At 42.1% G+C, this 24,011-nt stretch overlaps 1 protein-coding gene across 1 annotated transcript in view; it reads left to right on the forward strand.

Moving 5' to 3' along the window:
- Nucleotides 1-5,923, forward strand: part of MMP11 (matrix metallopeptidase 11) — a 56,033-nt gene extending 50,110 nt beyond the window's left edge. The window contains exons 7-8 of the mRNA XM_040349036.1: nucleotides 4,050-4,310; nucleotides 4,424-5,923. Coding sequence (XP_040204970.1) covers nucleotides 4,050-4,310; nucleotides 4,424-4,566 — 404 coding nt within the window. The 3' untranslated portion in view covers nucleotides 4,567-5,923. The remainder of the gene's footprint in view (nucleotides 1-4,049; nucleotides 4,311-4,423) is intronic.
- The last annotated feature ends 18,088 nt before the right edge of the window (nucleotides 5,924-24,011 follow it).

Here is a 24,011-nt window from a genome sequence, read left to right on the forward strand (position 1 = left end):
GGTTTGCAAGATAACTGAAATACATCACAGCTGATATAATTTGCTCCTCAGTGATTGCAGTATTCTAGACTGCATCTCCCCAAGGTAATACATAAAACCTGGCCTGTTAGTGGGCCCTGCAGGACAGGGTTGATGACCACTAGTGTACAACACTACAACGAACCTAGAAAATTTAAGTTCAATGATTCCGAGCATCCGTCAAATTGATTCCGAGCATGTGTAGGATTCTTGTGCGTTGGAATTGGCTACAGACGATCAGAATTTCAGTCAAGAACTTTTGTTGTCGAAAAAATTGAGAACCAGCAATCAAACATTTGTTGTCAGAAATTACGACAGCAAATGTCCGATGGAGCCTACACACTGTCGGAATATCCGACCAAAAGCTCACATCGAACATTTGTTGTCGGAAATTCCGACCGTGTGTCGGGTTGGCATAAGACCCTACATACTTCAAAGGAGCACTTGCAGCATGTCTCTTTTGCAGCAGTTCATTTTAGACAGCAATTAGAGTTGCCAAGACAAAGATGTTGTCATTGTTGCAGCCAGGTTTAGGCAGAAAGTAATAAAAAGCAGCAAGAGGTCAATTACTTCAGCACTCACATAGTTACATAACGTTCATTAAATGAAAACAAAAAAAAAATACTGTAGGGCAATATATCATTAAACTGGAAATGTAACAATTCTAAATGTGTACAGTACAGGGCACATCATGTTTATGAGAATGAAGAAGCTATTATTACACAGCCATAAATAGAGATGTAGTCTGGCTTTTGTTCTTGTATTCAGCAAATTGGATATTGGTGGGATGATACAAGTTAGGACGGGTCTTGGGATCTGCGCACATTCTTAGCCCATGGTTGTGTCTGCACACAGGAGCCTCGGCGTGTCATATTAACCCCAAGGCACAGCAGATTTTCTAGCTTCTGCCAGCTCCTGACATATCTAACTCCCACTACTTCACTGCCCAATGAGACAAAAAACCCTAGGGCACAATATTTCACCAGGTGAAAGAAAAGATCAGGGCACAAGCAGAATGCAGACACAGGTGTACAAGGAGCAAAAGGGAATAATACTTTAGAAAATTGTTAGAAATTGGATAGTGTGTACTGTCTATAATATGTGTATCAGAAACACATGAACTGCAGCCAGAAAAAATAATAATAAGAGATACTACCTAGAACCTAGAACAGAGTTTTTCAACCGGGTGCCGCAAAGAGTCCTCAGGGGTTCCGTGGCCACATCCCGGTCTGAGCGCTACTCCCGTGTCCTACCAACTGATGACATCATCGGTTGTTAAGGACATGTCGGGCAGCACTACAGCTTTCTGTTTTACCGCCCATAGTACACAAGTACACATAGCTGCAGTCAGGGCAGCCATCAGATTTTGGGGCCCCTTTCACAAGCTTTAGACTTTTCACACTGATACAACTTAATATATGAAAATGAATCCAATCCAGCAAAGAGACATCCCCATATATTCAGCAAAGAGACACAGCACAGGCCAACATCCAGCAACATTGTCAATCAATTTACCATTGTGATGTCAAACAACTGTCAAACAGTCCATGTTGAGCACTGAGCAGTCCTGCAGGTTACACTCAGCGCAACTCTTCCACAAGGCTGAGCTGCGACTGGCATGGCCCCCAAACCAGCATCCGGTCTGCAGGGAGAGGCTCACTGCCTTAGCAATTGCTAGTTACTACAGCTGCATCAACTTGGCCCTTGGGACACCTGGGCCCCCTACATGTGTATGGGCTGTCCACCTCTGATGGCTGCCCTGGCTGCAGTGAGAAGGAGGAGAGAGCCATGCGGGCTGTGCTCTCTCTCTCTCTCTCTCTCTCTCTCTCTCTCCTTGCAGAGTGACAGTGCACGAGAGTCAAGGGGTTGGCTACTGCCCCATCTCCTTTTTACACTGCTCCTGTACAGGCAGCAGAAATTGTAGGTGAGGGGCGGAGTGAGCACAGCCCACATTTGTGCTAGGAGGGGATGGTTTGAGGGGATTGTGCTGGGAGAGGGGATAGTAGGGGTGTTGGAGCAGGGGGTTTGTGCTAGAAGTGGGGATTTGGGAGCAGGGGGATTTGTGCCTACGGGAGGTGGGGGAGTTGTGTTAAGAGGGGGTATTTGGTGGAGTTGTGCTAGGAGGGAGGATTTGGGGGGGTTTGTACTAGGAGGAGGGATTTGAAGGGGCTAAGCTAGGAGAGGGGATTGGAGAAGTTAGAGAAGGGTTTGTGCCAGGAGTGGGGATTTGGGAGGGGGGGTTTGTGCTAGGAGAGGCGATTTGTTAGGGAATTTGTGCTAGAAGGGGTAAACTGAATCACTAAACTCTGCTGCTCAGACTACATTTTAGGGCTTCTTCTCACCAGGTGCAGTGAGGTAAATTGCACGCCTTTTGCAGTTGCATGTGGGTGCCATTATTTGTTTATGAGCCCTCCATTCATTTGCAAATGTGTATACGTTTGCGCCTATTAAAAAAAAAGTGTCATGCGCGAACATGCTAAAAGGTGTGTACTCAGACACACCTCTTGCTATGAACATGTCCTCAGACTAGTGTGCCCTGGGATTGTGCACAATTCTAAAGGGTGCCTTGACTGAAAAAAGGTTGAAAAACACTGACCTAGAAGACTAATAGGTAAAATGCAGAAGGTACAGAGAATTTGAAATTTATAGTAGGGATAGTCTATTTGGTACTGCTACTCTTATCATTCGGGTCATGTTTTATACTACTGCAGGCATCATGTTATGAGGGAATCAATGTTGATTAATAATACTTACAGATATCTGCATGATACTTTAGTGTACAGGGGGAATATTCAGATCACTTTAACTTCTAGCAGTGATCCTCAGAAAACCTCTAAATACACGATTACAGTGTGCATACCTCCCAACTTTCTGACACCTATTAGCAAAAGTATGTAGGGATAGGACACACCCCCTGCCACACCCCCTTACAAGGAGAATTAATACATAAAGATTATTGGTTAGACCCACAAGTTCTTTATTACCACTACTATTCCTTTATATTGAAATGTAAAAATGCAACAATTTAGTAATTGGATGAAAGGTTAAACACTGTAAAACACTTTTATATTGATAAATGGTGCAATTTAATACAAGTATATAGATGATATCAAAATGAGGGACACATGAGGAAGAAAGAGGGACAGAGGGACTTTGTTCCCAATGAGGTACATTCCCTCAAAATCAGGGACAGTTGGGAGCTATACAAGAGGGGAGAAAGGTAGCCTGGTGTGAAACAGGCTCAAAAGGGGTTACTCTTAGCAACAAAAAAATGATCAAAACCGAAATAATCCAAAATTCATCATGTTTATTTTGATATCAAAAGTTAAATATATAGAAAAAGATTAAAAAATGCAGTTTAATGAGCCAAGTAGAAATTGGTATCAAATGAGAAAGGATTACCATATACATACATGTCAAACAAGACACACAATGACAACACATAAGACACAACACTAGTCCGGACGTTATAGTCCAGCCACAAGTATGACACACCCCATTCCAATCGGAGTAATATTGGACCCCAAAAAGGGAATCTGAATAATTAATTAAGATGAATAAAGTATATTTACTCAATATAGCCAATGGGTGTGACTTTTAAGGGGCTGGACCTAGTGTAGGGAAGGGGAGCGGGAAGATGGGAGGTGGGGAGCATCAAAGTTTACCTAGTGAATGGTAGGTAGAGGCTACGCATGCAATCATAGATAATAAATATCATTTGGTAATTCCAATTACTGGGATAAGTCCTGGTATGGATAAAACGATACTGTATAATTTGTCCACAGGGACCAGCAATGTTGCTGAGCTTTCAATTTAAATCCTCACAACATATGTTTCAGTTGGGAGCTATGCATTGTGTGAAGGTCCCCAAAGTCCACTCAGTGGTGCGGATGGGGTTGCAGCTTGAGTTATATGCAAACTTAGGGACCCTTGCATTCCTTGTGACCATAGTATGTTCACCAATTCAGATACCACATATGTAAAAAAAAATATTTGCCATGACATTTTAGTTATTTTTTTTTTAATTATAGGACCGCGATATTGGATTTTTGATACAAAGCTCCAAGTCACAGGCCCATTTAAAATATCAGACCTTGGATTGTCTATAACCAGCATTCAAGCCTCCTTTTTATGGGGTACTGACAAGAACAAGAAAACATACCTATTTAGAGGAACAGGGTATTGGCGAATAAATACTGATACCCGTCGTGTGGAAAGTTGGCACTCACGCAGTATGAGTGATTGGAGAGGAGTACCTCCAGGAATAAGTGCTGCATTCCAGGATGAACATGGTAAGATTGCAAATAAGTTTTTAGGTATAAACTGGTTTAATTGGTTGACCATTACAACATTAACAATAGAAAAAAAACATTCTCCTATTACCTATGACTTTTTTGTGTTCCAGGTTTTGCCTACTTTTTGAGGGGCAGATACTACTGGAAGTTTGACCCAGTACAGGTGAGAGTTATGGAGGGTTATCCACGTTTGGTCAGCCAGGATTTCTTCAACTGTCCTGCAACGTCTTCTTCAGTCAATTCATTACGATGAAGCTGAATTCTAATACTGTTGGAATAACTTCAATGGGACACTAACTTTCCTCATGGTTCACCTATTCTGGCAAGGTTCTGATGGCCCTCATGCCCCAGATTGTACTGCAATGTATAAAGACAAGAGGAGACCAGTCTTTTCTTTTTGTTGTATTCTGGTCTTATGTTTTGTTACCCAACGATCTTCTTACACAGCAGACAGGTTTTCACACTTCAGGTACTGTACAAAGTTTACTAAAGGGACATTGCTACCCTATGTCAAGTCATTTTATATATTGGCATGACAGGCGAAAAACTGACATGGTATGTCAATGAATGAAGCAGCTTGCAGTTGTGTGCGGTATTACACATTCAGCTCTCTTCTACAGTGTTCAGATTTACACAAGGTCACTGAAATGGCATCTAAATCTATATAAGGATCACTGCCCTTGCAAAATGTTTTTACAGTGTTACGCTCCCTTCAATGGACAAATCAAACAAGGCTTGCAACTGAAAAATCATGAAGTGATCATTCAATCATTCATTGCAGTGGAATGCGTATGTTTCTGGAGCCAATGAAGATTTTACAGCAACTTAAAGCAGTGCCAAAAAGACTTTTAATTTAATATTAGTGTATGTATAAAGCCATTACCTCTATAAGTGCTGGTCACTGACCTGATGAGGGTTATGGTTCAGTATTGCTAATACATGTTACTGTCTGGAAACAGCAAATGTTGTCCTTGCTAATTACAATTTTGTACTACGGTAAACTATATTTGACAAATTACTTCTTATTATGTTGATTTATGGCTGGATACCTTCACATGGTGCTTACAATTTATTGCCTGAGCATTCTGTATAATTATTCTTCTGCAAATTAAACTCAACTTAGTAGAGTAAAAAGACAGAAGCTGATTGGAAAACATGCCAACCAAAATGGGTAAAAAAAGTTGCATTTCCTGTATACTAGCTAACAGAGATGACCAAACTGACCTGCAAAGGTTCAGATTTGATCGGGATTGGACCAATTTGCAATAATAAAATCCTAACTGGACATAATTTAGTTTACTAAAGCAGTGTGTCTAATTTACAATTACATCATGAACAAAATATTAAAAAAATTGACATTACATAACATATTAAAGCTTTCATGACATTATAGATATTAGGTTTATCTGTTTTAAATCCAAAATGTTTCAACATCTGTAAGGTCCTCCCTTTAAATAACCACTTGGCACACCAGCATTGGGCTCCCCTCAAGTTCTTACTAAGCACGGATGGCTCAGAAGGTGGTGTGGGTATTAGGAGCTTATTTCTGTTTGACCATTCTTACAGAAATGCATATGTGAGGTCAGGCACTAGTGCTGGACAAGGAGGCCTGGCTCGCAGTCTCCACTCTAATTCATCTCAAAGGTGTTCTATCGGGTTGAGGTGAGTACTCTGTGCAGACCAGTCAGGTTCCTCCACCCCAAACTTGCTCATTTAAGTCTTTATTGACCTTGCTTTATGCACTGGTCCAAATCATTTGGTGGAGGGAGGATTATGGTTTGGGATTGTTTTTCATGGGTTGGGCTTGGCCCCTTAGTTTGCATACCAAGACATTTTGGACAATTTCATGCTCTCAACTTTATGGGAACAGTTTGGGGATGGCCCTTTCCTGTTCCAACATGACTGGGCACCAGTGCACAAACAAATTCCATAAAGACATGGTTGAGCGAGTTTGGGGTGGAGGAACTTGACTGGCCTGCACAGTCTTGACCTCAACCCGATGGAACACCTTTGGGATGGATTCGAGCAGAGACTGCGAGCCAGACCTTTGCGTCCAAAATCAGTGCCTGACCTTACAAATTATTATTATACAGGATTTTGTACTTTTGAAAGAATGATCAAACAATTCTATAGACACGCATTGGTTTTGACGTGAACGTAAATTCCGTCCAGCCCCATTCACGGACGAGTTACGCAAACAACGTAAAATTTTCAAATTTCGTCGCGGGAACGACGGCCATACTTAACATTGATACGCCGCACTTACGCCACCATATAGCAGGGGTAACTTTACGCCGGTAAAAGCCTAACGTAAATGGCGTATCTGTACTGCGTCGGCCGGGCGTACGTTTGTGAATTCGCGTATCTAGCTGATTTACATATTTTGACGCGTAAATCAGCGTACACGCCCCTAGCGGCCAGCGTAAATATGCAGTTACGATCCGACTGCGTAAGAGACTTACGCCGGTCAGATCTAATAGAAATCTATGCGTAACTGATTCTAAGAATCAGGCGCATAGATACGACCGGCCAGACTCTGGAGATACGCCGTTGTATCTCTTTTGAGAATCTGGCCCTAAGTGTGTGTAAAGGCAGGTGTCCCAATACTTTTTACAATACTATATATAGGGGAGGTTATTTTATGTTCTCCATTTGAAGCACAAGCATGTCAGCATGGAAAATGCTCTCTAGCTATGGAGAAATTAGACTTTATGCTTGGTGTGTTGGGCTAGAACCTTGGTTAGGGGAGACCACAATTTAAATATCTTCTGTGCATAGGTTGCAAACCCAGCAAATTAGTTTGCTGGGCATTTTAAGGACCTTTTGGTAAAACTGAACGTTTCATATTTGCACATCTGTTAGTTTAGTGTCACTTTAATACAGTGAAAAAATTCTTGTAATTTCAAGAGCCTGTAAGGCTTTGACACCTATTATTTGTTGAATACCCTGTTATCATGAAATATTCAAAAAGTGTTCCTTGCAACGTGTTAATGCCCAACTGAACCTGCAGTTCAAACAAGCTGAATATATTCCAACCTGAATAGGAAAGCCTATTCCTGGCAGCTTGCTGCAGAAATGTACAACCCCCCCCCCCCACCCCCCGGAGTCAGACCAATAGCAATCAGCAGAGCTCATGCTCCCTACTGATTGGAAAACTCTAGTTCTGACTCTGCAGGGTATGAGTTGGACCTTTGCAGAATGACTAATGCTTCCACTCAAGGAGAAAAGATCTTTTTTTTTAGCATGCTGGCTGCCTTTTCTGTTTAGTATATGGCTGTTTTCTAAAGAAATAAAGCTAAGATTTTGCACATCTTGTGTTTTCATGCACTTGAAAGGTATTTGGCTGATTAAACAGCAAGTTCAATTAGAAAAAGGTATCCCTTCTTAAAAAAAAGCCATTATTCAGTGTTATGGTTAATTGCTAATTTTTTAAAAAAAACAATGTGATCTTTTTCACTTTAATGTTGTATATACATTTTTTATGATCTGCAATAAACAAACTTTGTTTTTTTTAAACAGTTTTGTGCTTTCACTAGTTAGCAATATTTAACAGGAAACACTGGAGCACTGGGCACAGGTAGTGGTATTCAAGCAGTATGCTGCACTATATACAACTGACAGACATTTTCAGGCTAGCCCATTTGCTGTGTTATAAGTATTGAAAATTGAGTAAGTGATGGTGAATGTTCAACTGGCAAACATTCCATAAGACCTTCACTGATGAATGTTTTCTAAATATGCTTCAAAGTGTCAAAAATTGCAATAACAGTCGAAATCAGGAAAGAGGCAAAACTTTTTTAATGCAATGTATTATGGTGACCAGGAGGTGCACGTAATTGCTAAGAAGTTGAATTATAGGAAATTTTCTAAAGACTTGGGAAGGATTGCAAACCGATTCAAGTTTTACTTCTGTATACCCCCTCCTATACTCGGTAAAATAATAATAATAAAAAAAGTGTTGGTTGAAGTTTCACTTAAAGTCCACTCCATTCCAGGGGCTTTCCCATTCTACAATCCCAATTCCAAAAAAAAAAAATGGGACACTGTGTAAAATCTCCATACAAACCAAATGCAATGATGTGCAAATCTCATATTTTGCAATATTCACGATAGCAAATAGAAATATGAAATGTTTAAACTTAGAAAATGTACTATTTTAGGAAAAAATATATATTTTGAAATTGTTGGCAGCAACATGTCTCAAAATAAGTTGGAACAGGACCATGTTTACTATGGTATATTATCCCCTCTTCTTCAACATTCTTAGCGGATATAGGATTCTAATAAGAAAATATTGTGTTGCGCTGATAATCAAGTAAAAAATTGCATACATATATATATATATATACACACCATATACATAAATAAGAACCCCCTACACCTCAAATCAGGGAGGTTTATGTGCAAAAGATAAACAAAAACCACTCAAAAACTATAATGTGAAAAAATTCAAATAGAACCAGCAAAAATAGTTCATGGAAAAAACACAGTTCAGTACATAGGCTAATAGGAGACAGGTGTGAGATCCACAGTCCTTTGGTGTGCAGCTGTCATTATAGCAAAAAATAAAAAAAAATAAAAATATAAAACCTTTTCCTTCTGGACTCCCCGATTAACACAGGATATCAACCGCTCATAAGGAGAAAAGAAAGATATATGGTGCAAATAACGTAATAAAATGGGAAATGAACCCTGCAATACAATGATTGCACTCACGGAACCTCGATGGTAAAAAGGCTCAACTGCAATCAGTCATTGAACGCCGCTCAGTGCTACGATCTCCTCAGAAGGACGGATTCGACCGTCGATCGCGTCACTCGGCTTCTCCCCCACGCGTATCGTCAATAGCCACTTGACTTATTCATGGGCAACCCATGAATAAGTCAAGTGGCTATTGACGATACGCGTGGGGGAGAAGCCGAGTGACGCGATCGACGGTCGAATCCGTCCTTCTGAGGAGATCGTAGCACTGAGCGGCGTTCAATGACTGATTGCAGTTGAGCCTTTTTACCATCGAGGTTCCGTGAGTGCAATCATTGTATTGCAGGGTTCATTTCCCATTTTATTACGTTATTTGCACCATATATCTTTCTTTTCTCCTTATGAGCGGTTGATATCCTGTGTTAATCGGGGAGTCCAGAAGGAAAAGGTTTTATATTTTTTTTATTTTATTTTTTGCTATAATGACAGCTGCACACCAAAGGACTGTGGATCTCACACCTGTCTCCTATTAGCCTATGTACTGAACTGTGTTTTTTCCATGAACTATTTTTGCTGGTTCTATTTGAATTTTTTCACATTATAGTTTTTGAGTGGTTTTTGTTTATCTTTTGCACATAAACCTCCCTGATTTGAGGTGTAGGGGGTTCTTATTTATGTATATGGTGTGTATATATATATATATGTATGCAATTTTTTACTTGATTATCAGCGCAACACAATATTTTCTTATTTATTCACTTTGGTTTTGTGCACCTCACGTGTCTGCAGCTTATCTTTAGTATTTTATATGGTTTTAGTAATAGCGCTGTAGTACCTTTTTACATATTATAGGATTCTAATGCTGCGTACACACGATCATTTTTCGGCATGAAAAAAATTAAAGTTTTTCGGCATGTAGAAAAAACTTTGTTTTTTCCAACTTCATCATTAAAACGACGTTGCCCACACACGATAATTTTTTAAAAAATGCTCTAGCAAAGCGCGGTGACGTACAACGCGTACGACGGCACTATAAAGGGGAAGTTCCATGCGGATGACCCCACCCTTGGGGCTGCTTTAGATGATTTCCTGTTAGTAGAAGACGATTCACGCTTTTCTGTCTGTTACAGCGTGATGAATGTGCTTACTCCATTATGAACGGTAGTTTTACCAGAACGAGCGCTCCCGTCTCATAACTTGCTTCTGAGCATGAGCGGGTTTTTAACTTCGTTTTAGCCCACACACGATCATTTTTTACAGCTCGAAAAACGACATTGTTTAAAACGTCGTTAAAAAATGCACAATGTTCGAAAAAAATATGTTGTCGTTTTTCAGAATCTGAAAAATTATGTGAAGCCCACACACGATCATTTTAAATTACATTTTTTTAAAACGTTGTTTTTTTCATGCCGAAAAATGATCGTGTGTACGCGGCATAAGGCTTCATATACACAAGGCCTACATTTACCTCAGCCACCGGAAAACGCAAACCGCTGCAAAATCCACATGAAGCCTAACTGACGTTCTTGTCCCTTGCGCACAGAGATTTGTCCAGATTGTTGGAATCTTTTGATATTTTGTACTGTAGATGATGATATACAGTATGTCACAAAAGTGAGGACACCCCCTCACATTTTTGTAAATATTTTATTATATCTTTTCATATGACAACACTGAAGAAATTACACGTTGCTACAAGTAGTGTACAGCTTGAATAACAGTGTAAATTTGCTGTCCCCTCAAAATAACTCAACACACAGCCATTAATTGTCTAAACCGCTGGCAACAAAAGTGAGTACAACCCTAAGTGAAAATCTCCAAATTGGGACCAAAGTGTCAATATTTTGTGTGGCCACGATTATTTTCCAGCACTGCCTTAACCCCTTTGGGCACGGAGTTCACAGAGCTTCACAGTTTGCCACTCCTCCATGATGACATCACAGAGTTGGTGGATGTTGGAGACCTAGCGCTCCTCCACCTTCCATTTGAGTATGCCCACAGATGTTCAATAGGGTTTAGGTCTTAAGTCATGCTTGACCAGTCCATCACCTTTACCCTCAGCTTCTTTAGAAAGGCAGTGGTCATCTTGAAGGTGTTTTTGGGGTCGTTATCATGTTGGAATACTGCCCTGCGGCCCAGTCTCCAAAAGGAAGGGGATCATGCTCTGCTTCAGTATGTCACAGTACATGTTGGCATTCATGGTTCCCTTAATAAACTGTAGCTCCCCAGTGCTGGCAGCACTCATGCAGCCCCAGACCATGACACTCCCACCACCATGCTTGACTGTAGGCAAGACACACTTGTCTTTGTACTCCTCACCTGGTTGCCGCCAGAGACTTCCTTCTCTCACAATAGCAATGCAGACCAATTTGATGCAGTGTGCAAAGACAACCTCTGGATATGACGCTGAGCACGTGCACTCAACTTCTTTGGTCGACCATGGTGAGGCCTGTTCTGAGTGGAACCTGTCCTGTTAAACCACTGTATGGTCTTGGCCACCGTACTGCAGCTCAGTTTCAGGGTCTCTGCAATCTTCTAATAGCCTAGACCATCTTTATGTAGAGCAACTATTCTTTTTTTCAGATCTTCAGGGAGTTATTTGCCATGAGGTGCCATGTTGAACTTCGAGTGACCAGTATGAGAGAATGAGAGCGATAACACCAAATTTAACACATCTGCTCCCTATTCACACCTAAGACCTCGTAACACTAACGAGTTACATGACCCTGGGGAGGGAAAATGGCTAATTGGGCACAATTTGGATATTTTCACCTAGGGGTGTACTTACTTTTGTTGCCAGAGGTTTAGACATTAATGACTGTATGTTGAGTTATTTTGAGGGAACAGCAAATTTACACTGTTATACAAGCTGTACACTCAATGCCTTACATTGTAGCAACGTGTCATTTCTTCAGTGTTGTCACATGAAAAAGATATATAAAAATTTGAGTTTTGCCTCAAAGTTAAAGCCTTGTACAAAAAAGGGGGGAGGGAATGGACTATCTCGGTACTAATAAGTAATGATAAACTTTGAATAAAAAAAAGTATATTTATTAGATTAAAAAAACACACATATTTTACAAAACATAAAAACAAGAATAGAAAGTCAATACAGTGTACATACTGTATGCTTGTAGACTTCCAGCTGAATGTCTGGTTATGGAACTTTCTCACAGATTATACAATCCTCTACCAGTTTCGCGATGAAAGGACCGCTTCATCAGGAGGATGAATCTATAAGATAAATAATACATTTGGAAACAGATAGAAAGAGTAACAATGGAATAAAAGGAAATTAATTTACATTATAAATATATTTTAGAACCAGGTATATACCAGATACAGCCAAAAAGTCTGGGTACAATTGCTATATATATATATTTACATTTTTTACTTAGACATACCATCCGCATCAATCCCCCATGTCCGCAGCGGGGGGGGGGGGGGTTTCGTGCTTGCTTCTGGCTTTGGACTCATGGGTAAGCGATTGTAACCAGACTTTTTTGCTGTATCTGGTATATACCTGGTTCTGATATATTTCTAATGTAAATGTGTTTCCCTATACAGTAAGGCAAAAAAAGTATTTAGTCAGAAACCAATTGTGCAAGTTCTCCCACTTAAAAAGAAGAGAGAGGCTGTAATTGTCCTCATAGGTATACCTCAACTATGAGAGACTAAATGTGGAAACAAATTCAGACAATCACATTGTCTGATTTGGAAAGAATTTATTTGCAAATTATGGTGGAAAATAAGTATTTGGTCCCCTCTACAAACAAGCAAGATTTCTGGCTCTCATAGACCTGTATCTTCTTCTTTAAGAGGCGCCTCTGTCCTCCACTCATTACCTGTATTAATGGCACATGTTTGAACTTGTTATCAGTATGAGGCCCCGTACACACGACCGAGAAACTCGACGGGCAAAACACATCGTTTTGCTCGTCGAGTTCCTTGTTCGGCTGTCACAAAACTCGTCGAGCCAAATTTTCCCATTGCCCAACGAGGAAATAGAGAACATGCTCTCTATTTGGCTCGACGAGTTGCCCGACGGGTTTCTCGGCGAAAAGTGTACACACGACCGGTTTTCTCGGCAGAATACGTCTCCCATCGAGTTTCTTGCTGGATTCTGCCGAGAAAACCGGTCGTGTGTACGGGGCCTAAAAGACACCTGTCCACAACCTCAGTCACACTCCAAACTCCACTATGGTGAAGACCAAAGAGCTGTCGAAGGACACCAGAAACAAAATTGTAGACCTGCACCAGGCTGGGAAGACTGAATCTGCAATAGGCAAGCAGCTTGGTGTGAAGAAATCATCTGTGGGAGCAATAATTTGAAAATGGAGACCATACAAGACCACTGATAATCTCCCTCGATCTGGGGCTCCACGCAGGATCTCACCCCGTGGAGTCAAAATGATCACAAAAACGGTGAGCAAAAATCCCAGAACCACACGGGGGGACCTAGTGAATGACCTGCAGAGAGCTGGGACCAATGTAACAAAGGCTACCATCAGTAACACACTACGCCGCCAGGGACTCAGATCCTGTAGTGCTAGACGTCCCCCCCTGCTTAAGCCAGTACATGCCTGGGCCCATCTGAGGTTTGCTAGAGAGCATTTGGATGATCCACAAGAGGATTGGGAGAATGTCATAAGGTCAGATGAAACCAAAGTAGAACTGTTTGGTAGAAAGCAGTGGTGGCTGGTGAAGTTTTAGGATGGGGGGGTGCAAGACCCCGCCCCTCCACATTTGGTCCCTCCCACTTCACATAAGCCACACCCCCTATAGAATACACCCACTCCGTCCCCTGTATTCCACTTGCTTCCACTCATAGTGTCAGGAGTATACAGCTCAGCATCACAGCACAGAGTATATAGCCCCAGCATCACAAATCATGGTATACAGCGTAGCCTTACAGATCGGCGCAAACAAACTAAAAAATTACAATTACAAAGTTATGAAGGACTCTAAATGGGCATGAGATTATCAGAGACTGCGGACATACTGCACGAGATTACCAGAGACTGCGGACATACTGCACAAGATTACCAGAGACTGCGCACATACTGCACAAGATTACCAGAGACTGCGGACACACTGCACAAGATTACCAGAGACTGCGCACATACTGCACAAGATTACCAGAGACTGCGGACATACTGAATGAAATTACCAGAGACTGCGGACATACTGCACAAGATTACCAGAGACGGCGGACATACTGCACAAGATTACCAGAGACTGCGGTCATACTGCACAAGATTACCAGCGACTGCGCACATACTGCACAAGATTACCAGAGACTGCGGACATACTGAATGAAATTACCAGAGACTGCGAACATACTGCACAAGATTACCAGAGACGGCGGACATACTGCACAAGATTACCAGAGACTGCGGTCATACTGCACAAGATTACCAGAGACTGCAGACATACTGCATTACTTGTCCTGCGACTTGGGACTTCAACGTTGCATGACAAGTCGTACCCCATGATTTCTAATGAGAACCGTTCATTTCTGTGCGACTTCAAGTCACAGCGACTTCAAAGTAGTCCCTGCATTACTTTGGTCCCACTTTGATGCAACTTGAGGTCCATAGACCTCCAGAATACACAGGCATTGGTTTAAGTCGTATCAAACTTTCAGACTGTGTTAGCCTGAAAGTCGCCACAATTTTTTGCTGCAATTTTGCAGCGACTTGAAGCAATGCCTGTGTATTCTGGAGGTCTATCAAAGTGACTTATCCTGCAACTTTCCAGTCCCAAGTCGCAGGGCTCCTCTTTACATTATGGTACACCTTTACAATACAACCATAATATACAACACTGCCCCCTTTTACATGGCAGCCCCCCTTTATATTACAGTCCCCCTGTTTACATTACAGCCCTCATTCTAAATTACAGCTTTCTTTACATCACAGCACCCCCTTTTACATCACAGCCACCCCTTTACTTTGCAGCCCCCCTTTAAAATACATTATAGCACCTTCCTTTACATTAGTCCTGCATCACACTCCCTCCATATACATCACAGTAAAAGTCATCAGCCCGTGCACTGCCTGATCCCCACCCATCCACCTCAGAGCCTGTTATTGTAGTTAGACTGCTGGGACTTGTAGTTCTCCATCTTCTCCTGGGGCTCATGGAGAAGACGGAGATTGGAGAACTACAAGTCCCAGCAGATTATACATACAATAAGGCTCTGAGGTGGATGGGTGTGGATTGCATGCACCTATCAATCCCCGGGGGGGGCAGGATCGGATAACAGTGTTGTCTATACTTACCTGCTCTGTGCAATGCACAAGGTAATCATGCTCTATATTGTTTAAAGTGGAGCTCCAGTTCCCATAAACAATTTTTTTTTTAAAAAGATCCCCCTTGATTGTCTTTACTTTTACATTAGAATACTAGTAGAACAGTATGCATGCTGATTAGTTTTTAATCTTTAAAAATTTACCTGATCTTGGAAACAGGCATGTGGCCATCTATGTGAGCATCTGGTGCCCACTTGTGTCTTTTTCTAGGATTCGGTGCAGCAAATTGCCCAAAATAAAAGCAAAAAAAATGCAGAACGCAAATGTGTGCAAAAATGCAAAACGCACAGCAAAATGCACCGTAGAAACAGATCAAAAGCAAACTGCATAGGTGTGAACCGAGCCTTATGCTGGCCGTACACGCATCGATTTTTGGACGAGGGTATTAACACGAAAAATCTTTGTACATTCGCTGAATGAAAGAATGTTGTTTGAAATTGTCACTTGCTTTTAACATTCGGTTTTAAAATGAATATAATTTCTGAACAAAAACCACATACACAGTCAGAAAATTCCTTTGACCAAGAAGTTTTCTATTCTGCTCCTTCGAATTTTCCTGTCACTGTGGTCGAACAAACATTTTTAAAATATATATTTTTTTTGTATGGCCAGCATTAGCGACAGCAAGCGCAGGCAGCCACCTGCCGATGACAAGGCAGTCTGTCATAATATATTACAGTTCTGTCTACAAATCCGCAAAACAGTCCTTAGCTTTTTGTATTTAACTAAAAAATTTGATCTCTGAGTCTGATGATATTTACCAGATTTAACCTCTAATAGTATTTACAGTATGGCCCAGATTCACAGAGAGCGGGCGCACATTATGCCACCGTAGCGCAAATAATATACGCTACACCGACGCAGCGCAGAGAGGCAAGCATGGAATTCACAAAGCCAGTGCTGCCAAAGCTGCTCTGGGTTTCGAAGGCGTAAGTCGGCGTCGGCGTAGGTGGAAGTGGGCGTGAGCCATGCAAATGAGGCATGACCCCATGCAAATGATGGGCCGAGCGCCAGACAGATACGTATCACCAACTGCGCATGCGCCGAGACGAGGACGCATCCCTCTGCGCATGCTCATAACCACGTCCGAACAACTGCCTAAAATACGCCCAGCCACACACACGTCCAACGTAAACTCCGTAAAATACGCCGGCTTGTGTTCCCTGGTGCAGACCTTTGCATGTCTGCTGCTGGGTTACACCTCCTTTATGGGGCTTAACTTTAGGCCGGACGTACAACTTAAGCACACATCGCGTAGCCTGCATCGGGCGCACGTACGTTCGTGAATCGCCGTATTTCCCTCATTTGCATATTTGAATAGAAATTCAATGGGAGCGCCACATGCGTCCAGCCTAAATATGCGCCCACGCTACGCCAGCGTAGGCAAGTTACGTCGGCGGGATGAAGCCTGTTTATAGGTGTATCTTAGTTTGTGGGTGTGGCGCACAGATACGACGGCGCACATTTGCACTTACGCGGCGTATTTTGAGATACGTCGGCGCAAGTGCTTTGTGAATCCGGGCCTATATCTCTTCTCTCTGTTATTCTCAGAGTGGATTAGAGAATTTTGCTCTGTTACCATATAGTTGGTTATTTATATTTACCACTGCATATAGATATTTAAGAATTAATTAACTTTTTCTTTAAACCTTACATATTAAAGCAGGGTTCCACCTATTTTTAAAAGTAGCTTTCATCCACATGCCCACCTGCAGTGCATTCATAAATGGATTTTTTTTTTTTTTTTTAATGACTGAATACCTTATTTGTATCTGTCTATAAAGCACTTCTGGTCCAGCCACCTAGGCAATGTCGTCATAAGACGATTCCCTTGGACTCCTGGGAAATCGGAGTTATCTACCCAGGAGTCCAAGGAAATCACCTAATATTGAAATCTCACCTTATTTTCCCTGACCGCAGCTGACTTTTGGGTTGTCTTCTGCAATCAACAGACTGTGCTGCGCAGGGTCAGTACTGCGCAGGCGCGAGATTGGGAGGTGCATGCTGGGTAGCTAGCTGCACCGAATCCCGGAAGTAAACAGGAGCGGGCTTCAGATGTCCACATCCACCATGGCCCCTACCTGCTGACAAGATCGTGTGATCGATTACAGATGTAACAACATCTGTATTCAAACAGGTGTGAATACAGTTACAACAATAGGCAATTATTTCCATACAAGTACATGGTGGTGCTTTTAAAAAAAAAAAATTGTTGTGGAGACTGGAGCTTCGCTTTAACTAAATTATACACCACACTTTGTTTACAGTAATTATTTGATTATTCAAAACAATAATCGGCCAACTAATCGATTCTGAAAATAAGCATTAGTTGCAGCCCTATATTCAAATACTACAAGATTTCATTAGGCTTCCCAAAGACAAGGGAATCGCCTAATGATGTCATCCCCTATGCGTCCAGGAAGTGCCGCTGGAAGAAATATAAAAAAGGTATCTAGGGGAAAAAAAATATCTATTTAGCACTGTTCATCGGGGGGAGGGGAACATTGGAAGTGTAAAAAAAGACTGGAACTCAGCTTTAATGTTGTCTTTTTTTCTTTCTTTTTTTTGGTGTTTAATACAACTAGTATGGTTTGGTATCTGCCTCTTTCTCCTGTACAATACAACACAGCCAAGGTAAATAGAAGAAGAACAAGGAGCCAATAAATTGTGCTGCAGACGGTGCAAGGTACATGGTAATAGGAGGAAATAAAGTTTGTTTCTTACATTCAAATCTGTCTACTACATTGCACAACACATAAAAACAGCAAAGACAAACAGGAAAGATCACATGCTAGACAATCATAACAACATGTCAAGGAAGATTTCTTCAGAATACTAGAAACAGGCTTAGTGTGCTATGCAAATCCCACTGGTGGTAAAACAGTAGAAAGAGATTTTACGTTGGAATATATTTCACTGCTCACAGCCCGTAAAGCTGTCCTTTTATTAAATGTAATGCTTGTAAATGTTCAATGTTCAGAGCAGATGCTTGTTCCAAAAACTGATGCTGTCAAATCACTTTGCCTATAGTCAGTGAAAGCATTAAAAAAATAAGGCCCAGATTCCTGTACACTGGGCGTATCTCCGCGCCGAACGAACTGCGCATGCGCCGTCCGTAAAATATCCCAGTGTGCATTGCTCCAAATGACGTCGCAAGGACGTCATTGGTTTCGACGTGAACGTAAATGACGTCCAGCCCCATTCACAGACGACTTACGCAAACGACGTAACTTTTTAAAATTTTGACGCGGGAACGACGGCCATACTTACCATTGGCTGCGCCTCATATAGCAGGGGCAACTTTACGCCGGGAAAAGCCTAACGTAAACGTCGTAACTTTACTGCGTCGGCCGCGCGTACATTCGGGAATTCGCGTATCTAGCTAATTTGCATACTCGACGCGGAATTCGACGGAAGTGCCACCTAGCGGGCAAAAAAAAATTGCAGTTTAGAGCCGACAGCGTAAGACACTTACGCCTGTCGGATCTAATGGATATCTATGCGTAACTGATTCTAAGAATCAGTCGCATAGATACGACGGGTCGGATTACGACTTACGACGGCGTACACGTCGTAAGTCCTTTAAAAATCTGGGCCTAAATGTACAAATACAAAAAAGCAATATTGTAGACTGTTTTTACAAATGTTTCCATTAAGCTGAAAAGAGAACAATCAGTTCTTACAGTTGGATCACTCATTACTGCTTTTTATGTGTAGCCCTAAATGGCTATATCCTTGGCAGAGTACTGGGCATCAGACCAGGGAGAGGTTTAGGCTAAATTATGGCCAACCTAATACTCAGACAGAGGAATTTTTAAAACTTGCTATTAAACAGGCGTTGGGGTTAATTTACTAAAACTGAAGCGTGCAAAATCTGGTGCAGCTGTTCGTGGTAGCCAATCAGCTCCTAGCTTCAGCTTGTTAAATTAACCACTTCCCGCATGGGCTATAGCAGAATGACGCACGGGCGGTGGTTCAGTTATCCTGACATGATGTCCAGCAGGATAACAGCCGCCGCCCATCGGTGGTGCGGCGTGTCAGTCTGACACACCGCTACACCAATCTCAGTAAAGAGCCTCTGACGGAGGCTCTTTACCACGTGATCAGCCATGTCCAATCACCGCTGATCACCATGTAAACAGGAAGAGCCATTGATTAGCTTTTCCTCACTCGCGTCTAACAGAGGGGTCTGTGCTGATTGTTTATCAGCACCCCCCCTCGGATGCCCGTCCAGGACCACCAGGACCACCAGGGATGGCCACCACACTGGACCACCAGGTATGCCACCCTAGACCACCAGGGAAATGCCAATCAGTGCCCAGGCAGCTGCCAATCAGTGCCCATCCCCAATGCCTACCAGTGTCAGTGCCATCAGTGATGCCTATCAGTGCCATCTATCAGTGCCACGTATCAGTGCCACCCATAAGTACTCTTCAGTGCAGCCTTTCAGTGCCTATCAGTGTCGCCTATCAGTGCCCACCAGTGCCACCCATGAGTGCATTAGTGTCACCTATCATTGCCCATCAGTGCTGCATATCAGTGACGCCCGTCAGTGCCCATCGGTGCCGTCTTATCAGTGCCCATCACTTATTTACAACATTTTATAACAGAAACAAAAGAAAAACATATTTTTTTTTCAAAAAATGTTGGTCTTTTTTATTTGTTTAGCAAAAATTAAAAACCGCAGAGGTGATCAAATACCACCAAAATAAAGCTCTATTTATGGGAACAAAATTATACAAATTCTGTTTGAGTACAGTGTTGTATGATCGTGCAATTGTCATTTAAACAGCGACAGCGCTGAAAGCTGAAAATTGGCTTGGGCACTGTTATTGAAGTGGTTAAACTTTGACAAAAACCTAGAAGCTGATTGGTTTCTAGGCAGAGCTGGCCCGGAGTTTGCAGCTCCGGTTTTAGTGAATGAACCCCATTGTATATAATGTGAAGTACAGCACTGGATTTTTTTAATTAAATCCAATTATATCCTAAATTGATGATTTAATTTTGGCTGGGCAGCAATAGGTTAATTGATCCACTGCTTTTTATTCTCTTGGAGACAACGACAGCTTTCTCCGGTATGTGTATCCAATGCCTCACACAAGGCCATAATGCACATATCACTCTCTGGAACTGGATTCCTGAATTGGCTTTCTACATTCTGGAGAATCTATAAAGGTAGCATGACAACATACCGTATATACTCGAGTATAAGCTGACCCGAGTATAAGCCGAGGTACCTAATTTTACCCCCAAAAAAATGGGAAAACGTATTGACTCGAGTATAAGCCTAGGGAGATAATGCATCAGCCACTATAAGTGGAAAAGAGGGTCAACAATGCCCATTTGCATGCCTCACTGTGCCCATTGCAGCCTCACTGTGCTCATTGCAGCCTCACTGTGCCCAACCTCACTGTGCCCAACCTCACTGTGCCCATTGCAACCTCACTGTGCCCAATCTCACTGTGCCCATTGCCACCTCACTGTGCCCATTGCCACTGTGCCCATTGCCACCTCACTGTGCCCATTGCAGCCTCCCTGTGCCCGAGACAGTGTACCTGAAATTTTTACAGGCTGCGGGCATCCATTCATTGTTTAAAAGTCGCAGTCTCCTCCTGGTCCCGTTCCATGATTGGCATTTCTCAGCAGCCTATTATGGACGTCTTCTCATCCTCAGACTCAGTTTCCCAGCAGACACTGTGTTGAGTGTTCTGCCTATCATGGACGTTCTCTTGTCCGAGGATGAAAAGACGTACGTTATTGGCGGAACACTGAACAGTGTCTGCTGGGAAACTGAGTCCGAGCATGAGAGGACATCAGTGATAGGCGGAACACTGAACACAGTGTCTGCTGGGAAATTCCCATCACGGAAGGGACCAAGGGGAAGCCGCGACTTTTAAACAATGGACGCTCGCAGCCCTTAAGGTACACTGACTTGAGTATAAGCCGAGGGGGGTATTTTCAGCCACAAAAAAAGGGCTGAAAAACTTGGCTTATACTCGGGTATATACGGTAATTTGGATATGATGGATGCACAATTTGTGTAGAGCTGGATATATCTCACCACTAAAATATACTGTATAAGAAACAGAATATAATTTAACTTGAGAGCAATGCAATATAAAAACAAACACTGTTTAGGGCTGAGCTGACCTTTCTTAAAGCAATCATTCACATATTGTAGTCTTATTATAAACGCCCAACAAAAGGAAGTTCGCACTCATGGATTCATATACCTTTCTAACGAATCCATGACTCTCTGCCAATCCCTTTACTGGCTCCCACTGGCCCAACATACAGGGCCGATCCGCCCTATAGGCTCACTATGCAAGCCGCTTAGGGCCCTGCAAAGCTGCGGAGGGCCCCCCAAAATACTAGAGGCCCCGTTTGGTGAGAAGTAATTTTTGGCCCCCCTCACCCAGCTTCTTAACTCGCTGGCTGCATGGGAGAAGAGGTAAGAACAACAACAAACAAAGCCATTAAGAACACTGCCCCCAGCTACATCACCAACCTCAGTTGCAGATATTGTCCAAACTGTCCTCTCCGCTCCTCCCAAGACCTCCAGCTCTCTAGCTTCCTTGTTACTTGCTCCCATGCTCACCTCCAGAACTTCTCCCCTCCTCTAGAACCAACTACCCCAGTATGTCCAATTAGCTCTTACTTTGTCTGCCTTTAGGCAATCCTTAAAAACTAATTTATTTAGGGAAGCCCACCCTACTGTACCCCCACCTAACAATTGTACTTTGGCCATCTCAATCAGATCATCCAACACAGCTATTACATTTTGTGCCACCTTCCCCTCCTTTTAGATTGTAAACTCCATAAGCAGGGCCGTCCAATTCCTTCCGTTTTGAACTGTATTGTAATTGTTCTGACTCATTTTATATTGTAAAGCGTTGCACAAACTGTTGGCACTATATAAATCCTATATACAAATAATGGGTCATGCAAATGAATTCTTTATTATCATGTGACCAGCAGTACACATAAAAAAAATTGACTGCAATCAATTAATAGCCCACAGAAAAACAGTTGGGTGTCTGCTGCAACCTACAGCGATAGGGAACAGTCAGATAATACTGTTCAAACCTCCGACTTACTCTAGTGCTGAGTTATACAGTTGCAAGAAAAAGTATGTGAACCCTTTTGGAATGATATGGATTTCTGCAGAAATTGGTCATAAAATGTGATCTGATCTTCATCTAAGTCACAACAATAGACAATCACAGTCTGCTTAAAGGGTCACTAAAGGAAAAAAAATGTTTTGCTGAAATTACTGTTTACAGGGTATAGATACATAATAGTTAACTGATTCCTTTTAAGAATGATTAAAAATAGATAAAAACCAATCATATACCTGCAGTTTAGTTTCGTTTTTGCTGTTGTTTCCTGGTTCTCTGATGTACAGAGCCAGAGAGCCAATAGATGGCAGTGAAGGTTTTGCAAAACGAAACTGGATTGGTGCTGAGGGGTTTTAGACACACCTCCTTGATTAGTCACCACATTGAGAAATATCCCAGTACTGTGGTGATCAGGAAACAGACAACCAGGAAGTGTCCAGAACAGAGAGGAATTACAGCAACATCAAAGCAAAAACAAACAATGAGGACATGAAACCAGGACTGCAGTACGGTAAAGGAAGCTATTTAGCTAAAAAAAAAATCCTTTAGTGACCCTTTAAACTAATAACACAAAGAATTAAATGTTACCATGTTTTTATTGAACACACCATGTAAACATTCACAGTGCAGGTGGAAAAAGAATGTGAACCATTGTATTTAATAACTGGTTGAACCTCCTTTGGCAGCAATAACTTCAACCAAACGTTTCCTGCAGTTGCAGATCAGACGTGCACAATGGTCAGGAGTAATTCTTGACCATTCCTCTTTACAGAACTGTTTCAGTTCAGCAATATTCTTGGGTTGTCTCGTGTGAATCGCTTTCTTGAGGTCATGCCACAGCATCTCAATCGGGTTGAGGTCAGGACTCTGACTGGGCCACTCCAGAAGGCGTATTTTCTTCTGTTTAAGCCATTCTGTTGTTGATTTACTTCTACGCTTTGGGTCTTTGTCCTGTTGCAACGCCCATCTTCTGTTGAGCTTCAGCTAGTGGACAAATGGCCTTAAGTTCTCCTGCAAAATGTCTTGATAAACTTGGGAATTCATTTTTCATTCGATGATAGCAATCCATCCAGGCCCTGATGCAGCAAAGCAGCCCCAAACCATGATGCCCCCACCACCATACTTCACAGTTGGGATGCGGTTTTGATGTTGGTGTGCTGTGCCTCTTTTTCTCCACACATAGTGTTGTGTGTTTCTTCCAAACAACTCAACTTTGGTTTCATCTGTCCACAGAATATTTTGCCAGTATTGCTGTGGAACATCCAGGTGCTCTTGTGCAAACTGTAAACATGCAGCAATGTTGTTTTTTGGACAACAGTGGCTTCCTCTGTGGTATCCTCCCACGAAATCCATTCTTGTTTAGTGTTTTACGTATCATAGATTCGCTAACAGGGATGTTAGCATATGCCAGAGACTTTTGTAAGTCTTTAGCTGACACTCTAGGATTCTTCTTCACCTCATTGAGCAGTCTGCACTGTGCTCTTGCAGTCATCTTTACAGAACGACCACTCCTAGGGAGAGTAGCAGCAGTGCTGAACTTTCTCCATTTATAGACAATTTGTCTT

This window comes from Rana temporaria, chromosome 1, assembly GCF_905171775.1.
Source record: "Rana temporaria chromosome 1, aRanTem1.1, whole genome shotgun sequence".
Lineage (NCBI taxonomy): Eukaryota > Metazoa > Chordata > Amphibia > Anura > Ranidae > Rana > Rana temporaria.